At 39.2% G+C, this 13,333-nt stretch overlaps 2 protein-coding genes across 3 annotated transcripts in view; one reads left to right on the plus strand and one right to left on the minus strand.

Annotated features, from left to right (window-relative positions):
* Window positions 1-13,333, minus strand: part of FABP6 (fatty acid binding protein 6) — a 452,944-nt gene that overhangs the window by 259,419 nt on the left and 180,192 nt on the right. The gene's annotated exons all lie outside the window — the stretch shown is intronic.
* The window catches only part of ATP10B (ATPase phospholipid transporting 10B (putative)), a 42,962-nt gene that overhangs the window by 15,683 nt on the left and 13,946 nt on the right, over window positions 1-13,333 (plus strand). For both annotated transcript variants that reach the window (XM_071758589.1, XM_071758588.1), the window contains 9 exons: window positions 1,559-1,665; window positions 3,086-3,217; window positions 5,614-5,741; window positions 6,807-7,059; window positions 7,938-8,173; window positions 10,247-10,426; window positions 11,021-11,606; window positions 12,155-12,261; window positions 12,988-13,114. In XM_071758589.1, coding sequence (XP_071614690.1) covers window positions 1,559-1,665; window positions 3,086-3,217; window positions 5,614-5,741; window positions 6,807-7,059; window positions 7,938-8,173; window positions 10,247-10,426; window positions 11,021-11,606; window positions 12,155-12,261; window positions 12,988-13,114 — 1,856 coding nt within the window. The remainder of the gene's footprint in view (window positions 1-1,558; window positions 1,666-3,085; window positions 3,218-5,613; window positions 5,742-6,806; window positions 7,060-7,937; window positions 8,174-10,246; window positions 10,427-11,020; window positions 11,607-12,154; window positions 12,262-12,987; window positions 13,115-13,333) is intronic.

Consider the following 13,333-nt stretch of genomic DNA (forward strand, 5'->3'; position numbering starts at 1 on the left):
CTACCACAATATCTTAAAAGGGAAAAAGAGGTCAAGTTTGTATTGATCACTGCCTGTGGTTGCTGGCTTTGAGCACCATGGGGTCCAATCTAAATTGAAGCAATCCTTCCTATTTTAGCCTGCTGGAACATGGCTCAGGAGCACTGGGATTATAGAAACAGAGGTGATATGTCACTAGAAAACAGATGCAAACACACACCCTTAGGACCCAGGACTGCCTCCAGAATCTTCAGATCTCTGTTGAAAGTCTGTAACAGAAATCTCTTTTGGAAAAGCCTATTATCTCCCTTGCTAGAATATGTAATTAGTTGCCTTTCTTTTACCCTCATCTACCCTCTTGGATGAAATATTTTGCACTGAAAATTATTTACTAACATTTAGCAGGGGTTCTGTCTTCGGTCTGCTGTTGGTTGAGTTCTTTTGTAAACAAAAATTACTTGGAACAGGTTACATTTTTTCTTCCAAGAACCCTTAATAAATTATTGAGGCTCTACTGCCTTGCAGTAGAAGGAAGAAGGAAAATGAAGAAGGAAAACAGTAGCAGAACTCACTCTGCTAAAAATTATAATGAAGAACTTAGTGACACCCACCTGACATTCCTAGCCACAGCAAATGCTGCTCAAGGGGATGCAAGAAGGCTTATATTAAATGAGTTCATCAACACTGAATCTAGATTCACAGGCAAATGGCTTTCTGACATTATTTTTTATAATTTACAAGTTGTACGTTGTTGCCCTCCAAGTTAGTGATGCTGCAGCTGGCTGGTAAATGCAGTGTCAAATGTGAAATACAAAGTAGCAAAGGATCCATGTTGTAGAAGAAAATTAGTTTCTGCTGCTGATGTTTACAGAAAAGCAGATCCTGTGGCTGAAATGAAAAATCGCAGCTTTGCTAAAGATCTCAAGAGGAGCCTACCAGACTGTATAATAAAAAGCTGTGAGAATAAGTAGTTTACTGCTTTTATTTTCAGAGGCAAGAATACAAATTACCTGCCTGATGGAGCACTGACCTGATAGTTCCCATTAAGTTTTCATCAGCCTGTTCCGCTAGCAGAAAGATCTTGTGAATGATAGGACATATTCAGCCAGGATGAAAAGTCTCCCATCCAGTGTGACAGGGAGGAAGGGACCCTAAACCCAGGGTTTGTCCAAGTAAGCTGAGGTCCACAAAGATGAGAAGCCTTTGGACGGCTGACAGACAGACAGACAGAAGTTTTGGCAGGGTGCAGAAGCTTTGTAATGAATTTCATCTGAATGAAGTCACATCCTGTATCTTGGCTTCATTTAAGAGACACTGAATCTGTGAGGTAAGGTATCAGGTGAAAGCCAAGCTGGCTTCATATTGACATCATGATACACACACTATGCAAGGGGTCTTTAAAAGAGATGCTTGGACTTCTCTGTAGCTTCTTATTGGAGTCTTTATTGAAGCTGAGTGAAATAACAGGGCCCTCACAGTTCTTAGATTTTGACTTAAAACAGGCATGTGGACAAAAATGTTATTTAATGTTATATTGGAACAGAAAAGGCATTGTTGTGTTTTATTTTATTTCTTTTAGGAAGAAGCCAAATCAGGAACGGATTGGGTTTAACATTGAGAGCCTCTTGCTTCGTGGATGTACAGTCAGAAATACTGAGGCTGCAGTAGGGATTGTTATCTATGCAGGTAAGATGTATTTTCTCTCTAGCCAAACGTAGAATTTCCCTGTAAATATCCTTAAGTATATATGCATTGCATAGTATTGCAAGACAACTTGATATTTTGATATAAGAATTATTAGTGCATGGGGAAATCACATAACTTTTTGAAGTAAAGGAGATGGAGAAGATGGAGATTTATCCATCTCCAAAGCCCAGAGTTCTGCTCTGGATCTCTGACAAGTGAGAGTATCCTTGGGTATGTCAAATACCTTGCTAGCTTACAGTATCTTGCAAAAATATCCAGACAAGTGAAAAATCTCTAAGGTGAGTTTAACTCTCAGCTCTGCAACTCTGATTATAACACTAACCTCAGCTGGCATAAAATCTGCACTAAGGGAGATCAACTCATGCAGATGAAGATCTACACAGCAAATAAAATAAAAAATAACAAAATAAAAAAAAGATCACAAAGCCAAGCTGTGCCAGTGCCAGCACACAGGAGGCAGTAAGAACAACAGCTGGAGGTGACAGAAGAGGTGGCAGCAGCACAGGTTTATGCCGACATAGATGTAGTGTGTCTATCCAACCTTTTAGTTCATGCAGTAGAGGCATGAACCAAGAAGAGAGTGTTAGTGCCCAGCTCAGCTGCAGCAGGGCCAGTTCCAGCAGTGGGTCAGCCCATCCTTTTCTCAGGATCTTCTTCCTTTGGAGCCTTACCACTACTTCTATTCAGTGAGCAGGATTTATCATTGCCTTTGCCAGCTGTGTCTTCTACTTCAGATAGGGTTTATCAACTATTCTCTTTATTCATAGATTAAATAAAAGCCAAATTAAACACAATTAATCCCACTGTTGGTTATTTTTATCTTCCCAGTAAATTAATGACACCTGGTATATGTCTAATCAGCAGCAAGGGGCTCAAGGCTGAGCTTTAACTCTGAATGCCACATGTGAGGATGCTGCCTGCCAGACAGAGGAGAGCCAGAACCAAACCCATCACTGATTTCTTTGGAAGTAACTACTATAAAGAAAGAAATCTCTGTAGGGATCATTTTCTGTAAAGTTGGAGTAACTCATCTTTCCTTCTGTTTATAAATACAAGTTTTTCCTCTTATTCTCAAGGAGGTCTGGCTTTTGAATATTTGTATATACCTTGTGATCTTACAGAATCTGCTCTCTTCAGAAAAGTAAAATGTATGTGACAACTCCAATATGTGATGCAATGAAAGTCTTTTGTAAACCCCTAGATTTATTCCCTGATCTATTCTGCTATTCAGTCCAATGAGGAGATGGACAACAAAATTATTGAATGAAACTGGAGGCAAATTAGCATTAGTAACGAGCATCCTGCTGTCATATTGTAACAGAAATACTACAAAAACAGACCCAAAAAGCCAACTACAAAATATTGGCTAAGCATGATGAGATCCATTTGTGTTTTAAAGGTCATGAAACCAAGGCCATGCTGAACAACCACGGCCCTCGTTACAAGCGCAGCAAGATAGAGCGACGGATGAACAGGGACATTTTCTTCTGTGTGGGACTCCTATTTGTGATGTGTCTTGTTGGAGCTGTAGGTATGAAGCCCTAACAAAAATCTGCTGTTTCATTGCTTTTTTTTAACCTAAAAGTGATCTTGGAGATTTGAGTGAGATCAGATCCGGAGTTGAAAGCTCTCAAGGTCTTCAGGCTTTTTGTTTCTTCCAACAGAAAAGTTCAAATGGCAAAGCTGAACAATTCATATGGAAGAAAACTCAGCCATAGCTATAAATATTTCAGACAAGTCCACTGTGGTAAAATATGTGTAAAGCAAGGTAGCAAAATCCACTGGGCTAATACCAACTGAGGTGTGCTTCCTAAGTTGACGCTTGTTCCTTGTCTGTAAAAGCAGAAAAGTAAAATGTCATAGTTTTACCATCATTGCAGGAGCATCTTCCTCTAATATGTTAAGGAGTGATGTAACCAGAGCTAATTAGAGCCCAAGAGGAGCTGCACTGACAAATTCATCCAGTACACAGTCTCCACAGCAACCTTTCTTCCCAAAAGCCTTTTCCCTGTCAGGCTGTAAAATGGGTTAATTGTTCAGGTAGGAATTGCCTCCATATTTCTGGGGTTCTTGCAGGTGATCACCCTTGAATACAGTAACCTGGGTTAGCTACATTTACCAGATTGTTCATCTCAAAATCAACATCTTCACTGCAGGCAAGCACCTGCTTGACTTCCAGCTCTGCTTGCAGTCAGTCCCAAGCAGCTCAGAGTTTGTAGGATCTCCTACCCCTGAATAAAGGGCCAAATTTTAAGCCTACTGGCTTTGGAATGGATCACTGCTTTAAAGGGACAACAGAGGCTCTAGGGAGCTCTTTTTATGTTTGTTTGTTTAAAGCCCCTTTTCTTTTTAAATTATTCCATCTTGGTGATAACTTGCATAGGGCTGCTGATCTGAATTAGTTTTATAGTGACAAAATCAAATCATGTGGCCCTGTCAAGTTTTCCTGAACCTGCCCTGGAGGCATGTGAAACACCAGCCAGTCACCACTGTAATAGCATTAGAAGTAAGAGCCATCCAGAAAAGAGGAACAATTGAACTGACTTAATCAATTTTTTAATTCTATTGCTTCATCTTGCAGTGGGCTTTTTTGGCACAGAAATGGGATTTCAGTGTGACAACTGAAGAGAGAGACTTTATTTGCCTTGTTCCCTGACAGCTGTCATGTAGATTTAGAGATTTGTCTTAGTCTGGTGTGCAGTCCTTTAATTTAAGGTTTCAAGTAATCGCAGATAAAAAAAATCAGAATTTAAAAACCATTTATCTGCTCAAGTTTTAAAATAATAAAAACATTTATAGTCTAACTGAAACATTTAAAAGAATAGCAAGTCTGCTAGCTTTCATCCATTCAAAATGTCCTTTAGCTCTACCCTTTGGATCTTTGTCTGATTATGGGGTCCTAGAAAGAAATATCACTGGTGGATTGGTTTTCAGGAGTTTCCATGTACACAGTGAAAAACTGGCGTAAGTGACTTGTAGAGTAGAGATGCCCTTGCTCAGATGTTATTGTGGTCTGTAGCAGCCAGAAAGTATTGCTGAAATAATTTTCATTCCTTTGGCAGCATTTTAGTAGGCAGATGCTGCAAAACAACTGCTTGCTTAGCCAGTCCTAAGAGTTTTACCAGATATGGGTATGCAAAGTGGACTAATAGAGGGTTTTGGCATCTGGAGCAAAGATGCAACAGGAGAAACTGAGTTGTTTGTCCCAGCTCTGGGTGAAGTTTCTGATGCTTTAAATATAGTAACATCCTTGGGCAAAGTTTATTTTGGTAAGAGCAGTATGAAAGGTGGTAAAGTGATGGTGATGGGATGTTGTTAAGTCCTGAAACAGAGGCTTTGTTGTAGCAGTGCAATATCTGCTGATATTTAAAAGAGAGGGGAAGAAGCGGGTTTGGGGCACAACTTAATTGAGGCAATGTAAAAATTAGCTGCCCAGACTGAGTTATAGGGGTTTGTCAGCTCTTACAGAAACAGATCGAAATCATGAATGGTCAGAACGGATAAGAAAAATTTCAGTTTCTCTATAGAAAGATAAGGTTTCTCTCTGTTAGCAAGAGGAATGGGAGTCTTGAGTGCAGAGGGTTTTTAAACATAGGCGGTAGAGACAGAGTCCTCCAGCAGCAAGATGTGGAATGAGGAAAGATCTGTGCAAAGCAAAGAGCCCTGGGGGACACCTACTGAAGGAGAGGTGAATAAAAATATCCATGACTGCTCCTTTCTTCCTAGAATATCAATTATACACATGTGCTGCAGAGCTCTGCAGATATTTCCCATTCTTCAATAGATTTACAGCATTGTTCAGGGACTGCTGCTTTGGAAATACTCTTTCTTTTTAATTATCACAACAGTCCATATCTATAAATTTCAGAAGCTTTGTCAATCACCTCACTGTTAAGTGTATTTCAGGATTTTATGTGATTCCTACAGGGCATGGTATTTGGGCTGGAAATTTCTTCGAGCATCCACCTTATGACGTCCCAGATGAGAATGGCAATTTTCTCTCTCCAGTTCTTGCTGGTACCTACATGTTCCTGACAATGATAATCCTGTTACAGGTAAAAGACAAAAACCTCTCAGTTACCTCCAAGGAAGAAGCTAGTCAAAACTGAGTATAATCACTAATGAACAATTAATATTAACTAATAGCTGTGCAGAACCCTCTTAATCCTATTTGAAAATATTGCTAGGAGTGTATCAAATCATCCAAGTGTGAAATAATGAATCTTTTTAATTTCTAACTGCAGATTTTTCTTTCTTGTTGCTGAAACCCAAAAGGATTTAAATAGGAAAGGCACATACTAAATCTTTAAATAACTCTCAAATCTTTAACATATGCATTAAAGAGGATGTTTACATCCAAATGTCAGATTTTTATTTCTTTTCTGATGTCCAGAATTCCAAAATAACAATGCCACTTAACATCTCAGGGAAACAGTGAAACAAAAATACTTTTGCCAGTAGGGAATTTTAACTAGGTAAGGCTCAGCTGGTTTAGGAATGAGGCTAAATTAGAAATAGGTTGCTTGTATCTGAGTCTGATTAAGACTAATTGGGAAAGAATATTTTCTGGGACGGGGGGGAATCACATTTACTTTTCAGATTTCTTGATGTAGCTGCTGAGAATTGCTTTAATTTGAATGACATCTGAAGATACCTTTCAGAGCTGCTCAGAGGTTCCTTGGGGATTACTCTTCATTACTGAAATAGAATATTTGTGCATCTTAAGAATTCATTATTATTTCAGAGCATAGAAGCTAGAGAGTAGGAAATGTTCAACACCAAGTAATTCTTGTGAAATTTTTTGCATTAAGAATCAGTCTGTGCTAGTGCATCCTTGTAGAGTTTCAGGAGGTTTGAAAGAGCATCCTCTGAAAGACCCATCTTTACATTTATGTAAGAATTATCTCTTAAATTGGTCATTTACTGTTCCTGTATATCTATTGCTGTTGAATGCAGGATTTTTTTTTTCCTCCCCTGAACTGTTATTATTCAGTCCCACAATATGTCTCTGGGCAGAAATGTTTCTCTGAATATTGTTAGTATATCTCTGCCAGGACACTGCTGACAGGAGAAGATAAGACTTGCCTCACCCCTCACTGAGAATTTAATCTCTCTTTCAGATTTTAATCCCCATTTCTCTTTATGTGTCCATTGAGTTTGTTAAATTGGGCCAAGTCTTCTTAATTCACAATGACATTGACCTGTATGATGAAGAAGCAGATTTGCCCATACAGTGCCGTGCCCTAAATATTGCTGAAGATCTTGGGCAAATCCAGCATATCTTCTCAGATAAAACTGGGACACTAACAGAAAATAAAATGGTATTCCGAAGGTGTACTGTTGATGGAATTGAGTTTTCACATCAGGAGAATGGTGAGAGACACTTTTTTTATACTTGCTTTTCTCTCCAAGCATCTAAATGTTTTTTAATTTAAATACATTAATATTTAAACCTGCTGAGGCCTTGACTGAATGTAGAGCTTTGTGTATTTGTCTCCATCTTGTGAAAGACTCCTGTTGCAGAGATTCATAAAAAGTGAAGGTGTTTTAAATTTTTTAGTAGTCAGATGGGAAAGTTTTTCCAGTTCCCTCTGCAGGCATCTCAGGCTTTGCCCTGCATTCAGTACCCACTCGAGAGTGCAAACGGAACATTTTCTCTTTCTCTTCTAACTGAATGCCAGCCAACCTTTGATGAGCTCACAAACTGAGATTAGTGTATAATTAAACTCAGAGGGTCCAGAACTGATTACCATAGTCTTCTGTGTTTTATGAAAAGTACAGATACACATTTTCTTGACTCAACCCTGTAGTCCATATATGAAGTGTCTTGGCTTTTGGTGCTCTGAATCTGGATGTTTGATGCAGGCCCAGCCTTGGCCTCTACTTTCTTTCCCTAGATACTGCAAAGGATTAAGCTGGCAGGCAGCTGACAAAAAGGGGTTTGTTCTCAGCGACTGAAAACATTAGCAAATTTGTGAATTACCATATTCCACCCTCCTGTTCCAGTCAATTGCAGACTGCAGCTAAAGAGACCAAACACTAGCATAAATCCATAAAAGCCACTGATTATTTTGAAAATGGTTTTGTTTTCTTCAATAATAAAGACTGGAGTTGCCAGAAACTGAAGTCAATAGTGAAGTTTTTCTGGTGCTGGCTTTTAAGATGTTTTGGCTTTGGTTTAGCATGTTTCAATCTTTTTAACCAACCAAAAAACAGAATAAAAGGTAATGTTTCATTTTCTCCTCTTGCAGCCAGGCGCCTGGAAACCCATAAAGAGTTGGATTTGGATGATGAGGACTTTGCAAATCTTCAACACTTCACTCTTCCTCCCATGGATATCGAGAGATCAGCTACTTCTAAGCAGCGGACCGTGAGGCCTTTAAGGAGATGCCAGAGTGCTCGAGCTCATTTTCAGAGGCATACAAGGACCAGGTCCCTCGGTCGCCGTGACAGCAATCAGTCTCAAGTGGCATTCAGCAGTCCCATTGTGAGTTGCAGCAGCCTGAGCTAACACTTTCTGGTTGCATTTTGTGCTGGGAAGCCAAGTGGTGGATGGGAAAAATCCAAGCTCTAGTGGAGCTAAAAGGGAAAGAGGAAAAAAAAGCATCAGGGTCTTCACTTGGAGTGAGGTGAGAGTTTGGGAAGCTGGGTCCTTGTATCAAAGCAACAGAAGAGTGGGAGGACACAGGTGATGGAGTGGAGGAGGGAGATGTGAATTTGGGGTCCAGGGATTGAGACTGTGCTTCATATAAAGCAAAAGGAACTTGGCACAAAGAGGAATGAATTTTTGTACAGTTCTGGTACACAAAAATGTCAGGGGAAAAGAGATGGGGGTTCTGCCTGGGATTGTGTAAAAGGAGCTTGCAACTTGAGTCTGGGACCTGGCTTAGCAGAAATAGAAGGCACAGGTCCACTGAGAGATGGTGGTTTAGGAGGAGAGTATGTGTTTAAAGTCTGAGTTTGAACATAACTCAGAAAGGCACAAACTAATTCTGCTACTAGCACTGCAATATATCACTTCTGTTAAAGTTTAGGCACCCCTGCACTGTCCATGAAAAATACCCAAGCTGCATTCTCCAGAGAAGTTCTGGGACTTTGTAAGTGTGTCAAAAGATAAATACTGTATTTTACAAGGAAAAAAAAATATCGCAAAGATAATAGAAATTAAGCTAAAAGGGCTTCTCAGAGTAAGGTCTTAAACCCTGCAAGATGTTGAATTGTGCAAGATGCTGAAGGGCCCAGCTCTGCTTCAGTAGCAAGGTGGCCTCTGCCTCACCTGGACTACTGCCTTGGGAGTACCTGTTGTCTTCATTGCAATTCTAGGGAAATGTTAGACTCTGCTAAAAATATTCACGAGAACTGTTCACCTCAGGTAATAGTAAAATCAAAGAACTTTGCACAGCTGAGAAGATACAGTGGTTTCTGGGTAAGGGTTAGCACAGCATCTGCTATCAGCACCTGCATGTCAGAACTGTTGCCAAGAAAAACATTTTAAAGCAGGATGGCCATCAGCATAATATCCTACAAAATGTGGAGTTTAATTGGAAAGTAACTGTGCCAAACAAAATATAATAATTTACAAATGTCAAATTTATATGTGAACACTTTTAAAGAAAAATATTCTCTATCAGTCTTACATGAATCAGGGATAAGCAGACTACATGTGGTATTTTAAGTGCATTTTTACAGTGGTTACTTGATTGTGCCTGCAAATCAGCATGTTTGAGCTTTGTCTCAGTATTCTGAGCAGTTCTGCAATTAGGAAGCTCTGCAGCTACAGAATGTATTCCAGTCTTCCTGTTTGTGAGAGTTTATTCTCTGCCTGACAAGTTTTGAAGTTTTGCTGAAATACAAGAAGCTCTTGTCGATTAACATGTTCATTTCTCTGAGACAGAGAAGAGGATGGTGGATTTTTCCTGGCATTTGATAAAGTTAATTAAACTGGAGCCTGCAGATCCTAGAAGAATAACTAAATAGCATTGCTTGTCTTTTCTGGAGTAAAAGTAACATTAGGTATGATGCAGAGCCTAGCTCTTAGGGCTTACTCTTTTTTTTTCTTCCTTTGAATATTTTTGTCTATGGTCCATGGCAGTTACTCCTTACCTACAATTCCTGCAAAAATTATGTCCTGTTACAGCTTTGAAAAAGTCAGTGGCCAAGTATATTCAGTGGGAAGCAGCTTGACCAAGTCTTAGACAACTGAAAAGCAAATTCCCATCTTATTGTCAGCAATCATATCTGTTGCTACTCCTACTAAACATAAATACAAAAAGATAGAAATAGACCTATTAACAGCTACACTCAGAAAATTAGAAACTGAGCTCTAACTTTTCACCCTCTGACTCCTCTTAAGAGATCTGAGAAAGTAACTAAAAGAAATTGGGCTTACCCTCACTATGTATCGGTTTGTTAGAGAAAGGACTGCATCTATACATAAAACATTCCCCATATTTGGAACTAAACTATATAGCTGAGTGAAGATTGAGTAAGTTGATAGATTTTCCTTGAGGACAAAGGTAAATGGAATAAGTGATAAATCATAAAGTGATTTTTCTTCCAGGAAAAGGATGTGACTCCTGATAGCATCCTGCTGAGGCGAGTAAGAGAAGCTGCACTCCAGACTGAAAATCTTTCTCCTTTTATACATATGAAGACTTCCACATCTCTTACTGACTTTTTTCTTGCCCTTGCCATCTGTAATACAGTCCTGGTCTCTACAGCTACTGAGCCAAGACAAAGGGTAATCTCACTTTAAGTATATGAGGAAAATTGTTCATACTTCCATTTAACAGTGTAGAGTGGTGTTCAGTGAAACCTGAAGTGGTGAAAAGTAGTTTGTTAGGGAGTTCTCCTCTTGTTCTTTTGCCTTTTGTATGACTTCCTGCCTGTATCTTTCTCGCATGGCCTTTTATGTTTGATGAACAGCTATGGCTACCACAGTATCTGCACTTTTTCTTCTAGATTTTTTTATTATATATATAGTAAGAAGTATGTTGAATATACTGTGTTTTCTCTGATCTCCCAGGCCATTGATAGGACTAAAAGGGGCTTGATTCCATCCCTGGTTTAGGGATAGATATACCACTCACTATCAAATTTGGAGATAGATATTCCAATCACTAGCTAATTTGGAGATAGATATACTGAGCACTAGCTAATTTGGGTGCTGAATCACAGCTCTTCAGAATTCCTCCATCACAATTAAATAGGAAAAAAAGAATTTTTCTTTTATAATTGTCATCATTTAGATACAGAAAAATGCACTGAGATTTTGGAAAGTATCTTGTAGTTCACATTTCTTAATTTTTGACCATAGATTTTCTCATATTTCTAGGTCACTGTCCCACCACCAGTCAAACCTTCCGGAATCACCTTGGAGAAGATTCATCAGATATTTCAACGACTAAAATTAGCAAGCCTTAGTCAATCTTTTTCCTCATCTCAGTCTAGTTCAGACCTAGGCAGTAGCTTCAGTGCAAAGAATGCTCCTGAGCATCGTGCTGCCTTGGAATGCTGTGGCAATGACAGAGACTGTGGTGCCAGTGGCGGAGGTGATGAGCTGCAGGGCACGGACAGCACTGATATTGGGAGTGCTTCCTTGGATGAGGTTTTTAAATCTGTGACTAACAGTTCCTTGCCAACAGACTTCTGTTATGAGGCTGAGAGCCCAGATGAGGCAGCTCTTGTCTATGCTGCCCAGGCATACAGTTTCACCTTAGTGTCCCGAACTCCTGAGCAGGTGACCGTGAGGTTGCCACAAGGCACACTCCTGACTTTTGATATTCTCTACACTTTGGGGTTTGACTCAGTAAGGAAAAGGATGTCTGTCGTAGTGAGACACCCATTAACCAAGGAAATTGTTGTCTACACCAAAGGAGCTGACTCTGTTATAATGGACTTGCTAGAAGGCTCTGCCAAAGGTAATCAGCCAACAAGCTATTTCTGTTCCATGTCCTGTGAAGAAGCACAAGTTTGCAGCACTTTCTTCTGCATGAAAAATTTTGTCTAGGCATTAGAAGTATAAAAAAAGAATAAGCTTTCTCAAGTGTTATCTTTGCATATCAGAACTGAGGTATTTATTTAATCTGAGTGGTGCCTAGAATATGGAACAGGCTAATTAAAATTCACTGGCAGTGCTAACCCATGTGGATTGTGTACTCTGCAATAATACTGGCAAAAGGGCCTGACCATTATATTTTAGCTTGTCAGCAAGAGTGCTATAATACTAGCAAATAAACAAACAAAAAAGCCACAAGTTATGTATTCTTAAAGGAAATAAGGATCTTAGCAATCTTTCAACTTGTGCACAGCCAACACTTTCAAGCTTTTCAAAGAATTACTATGCCAGAATCCATTTTTTTTCTAAAGCCCAATCTTTTATAATCTTAGACCATTAGGTCTGAAATGATCTGTGCCTAAAATACAGACTTTTTTTTTTTTTTTTTTTTTTTTTTTTTGCATTTCATAGCTGATACTAGTGCAGAGAGAAGAATGAAAAGAATAAAAGAAAAAACACAGAAGCATCTGGACTTTTATGCCCGTGATGGCCTAAGAACTCTGTGCATAGCTAAGAAGGTAAGAGGACATTTGCGTAATTTTGTTTACAGCTTTACTCTGAACATGTCAGAATTTTAAAAATTGAAATGGTCATAAATTCTTTTTGCTTCAGAGAACAAGCCAGATACAGCCCATCTCTTTTCCCTTCTTGATTGCTCTGCAGTCTTTTTTTCCTCTGTTACCTCACTTTGAGCAAGTGATGGATTTTTGGTCAGCCACAAATCACTCATTTCTCTTTCTCTTACGGTAGCTCTGGCTGACCTTCTCACCAGTGATTCCAAGCAAGAAATAAAGACTGTGCAGAAAAGCCAACCTTTTTCTGTTTTGTTTGGCATTCAGCTTTCAAAAGTCTTGCCCTGAACCTGGGTTAGTACCTCTTAGCCTGATACTTTAATACAGAAGTTGCCTATGGGCAACAAACAGGCCATATTCACAGCCTGGAGAAATGTAAAACAGCCATTAGGAACTGTTTTCCAGTTCAAAATCCCAAGTCTAAAGGCTGTGTGATCAAGTTTCTCCAGGTCATATTTTTAAGTATGGGCCATTATACCAACAGGAAGAAGGGTCTTGTTTTTCCAATTTCTGATAGTTCTAGCAGTTATTACTAGTTCTAGTTTGTGTTATTTCAAAGATAACAGGGTACTTTACCAGCCTGGGTAGGAGTTAAGTCTCTGTCATCCAGAATGTTGGCATTTTTCTCTGACTTAAATTTTAAATGAGCTCTGTTTAAATTGTTTTATGCAGGTCTTGAATGAAGATGACTTTCAGAAGTGGGCCAATTTTCGTCGGGAGGCAGAAGCTGCAATTGACAACAGAGAGGAGCTGTTAATGGAGACAGCCCAATATCTGGAGACCAAACTCACCTTGCTGGGTAGCTAAAAATAAGAATTTTCATTGTGTGAAGTATCACTTGCTCTCCTGTGATATTCTTGGCAATCAGACAGGCAACAGCTTACACTAATTTATATCAAAAAAGTCTTCCTCTGAGCTTTGGAAATCTCAGGGCTAAGGTATACAGGCCAATGACAGTGCCTAAACAAGTTCTTGTGCATTTTGAGCGGCAGTAACTTTGAAAAAGTGTACTGAAACT

Source organism: Heliangelus exortis, chromosome 15 (assembly GCF_036169615.1).
Source record: "Heliangelus exortis chromosome 15, bHelExo1.hap1, whole genome shotgun sequence".
NCBI classification, from domain to species: domain Eukaryota; kingdom Metazoa; phylum Chordata; class Aves; order Apodiformes; family Trochilidae; genus Heliangelus; species Heliangelus exortis.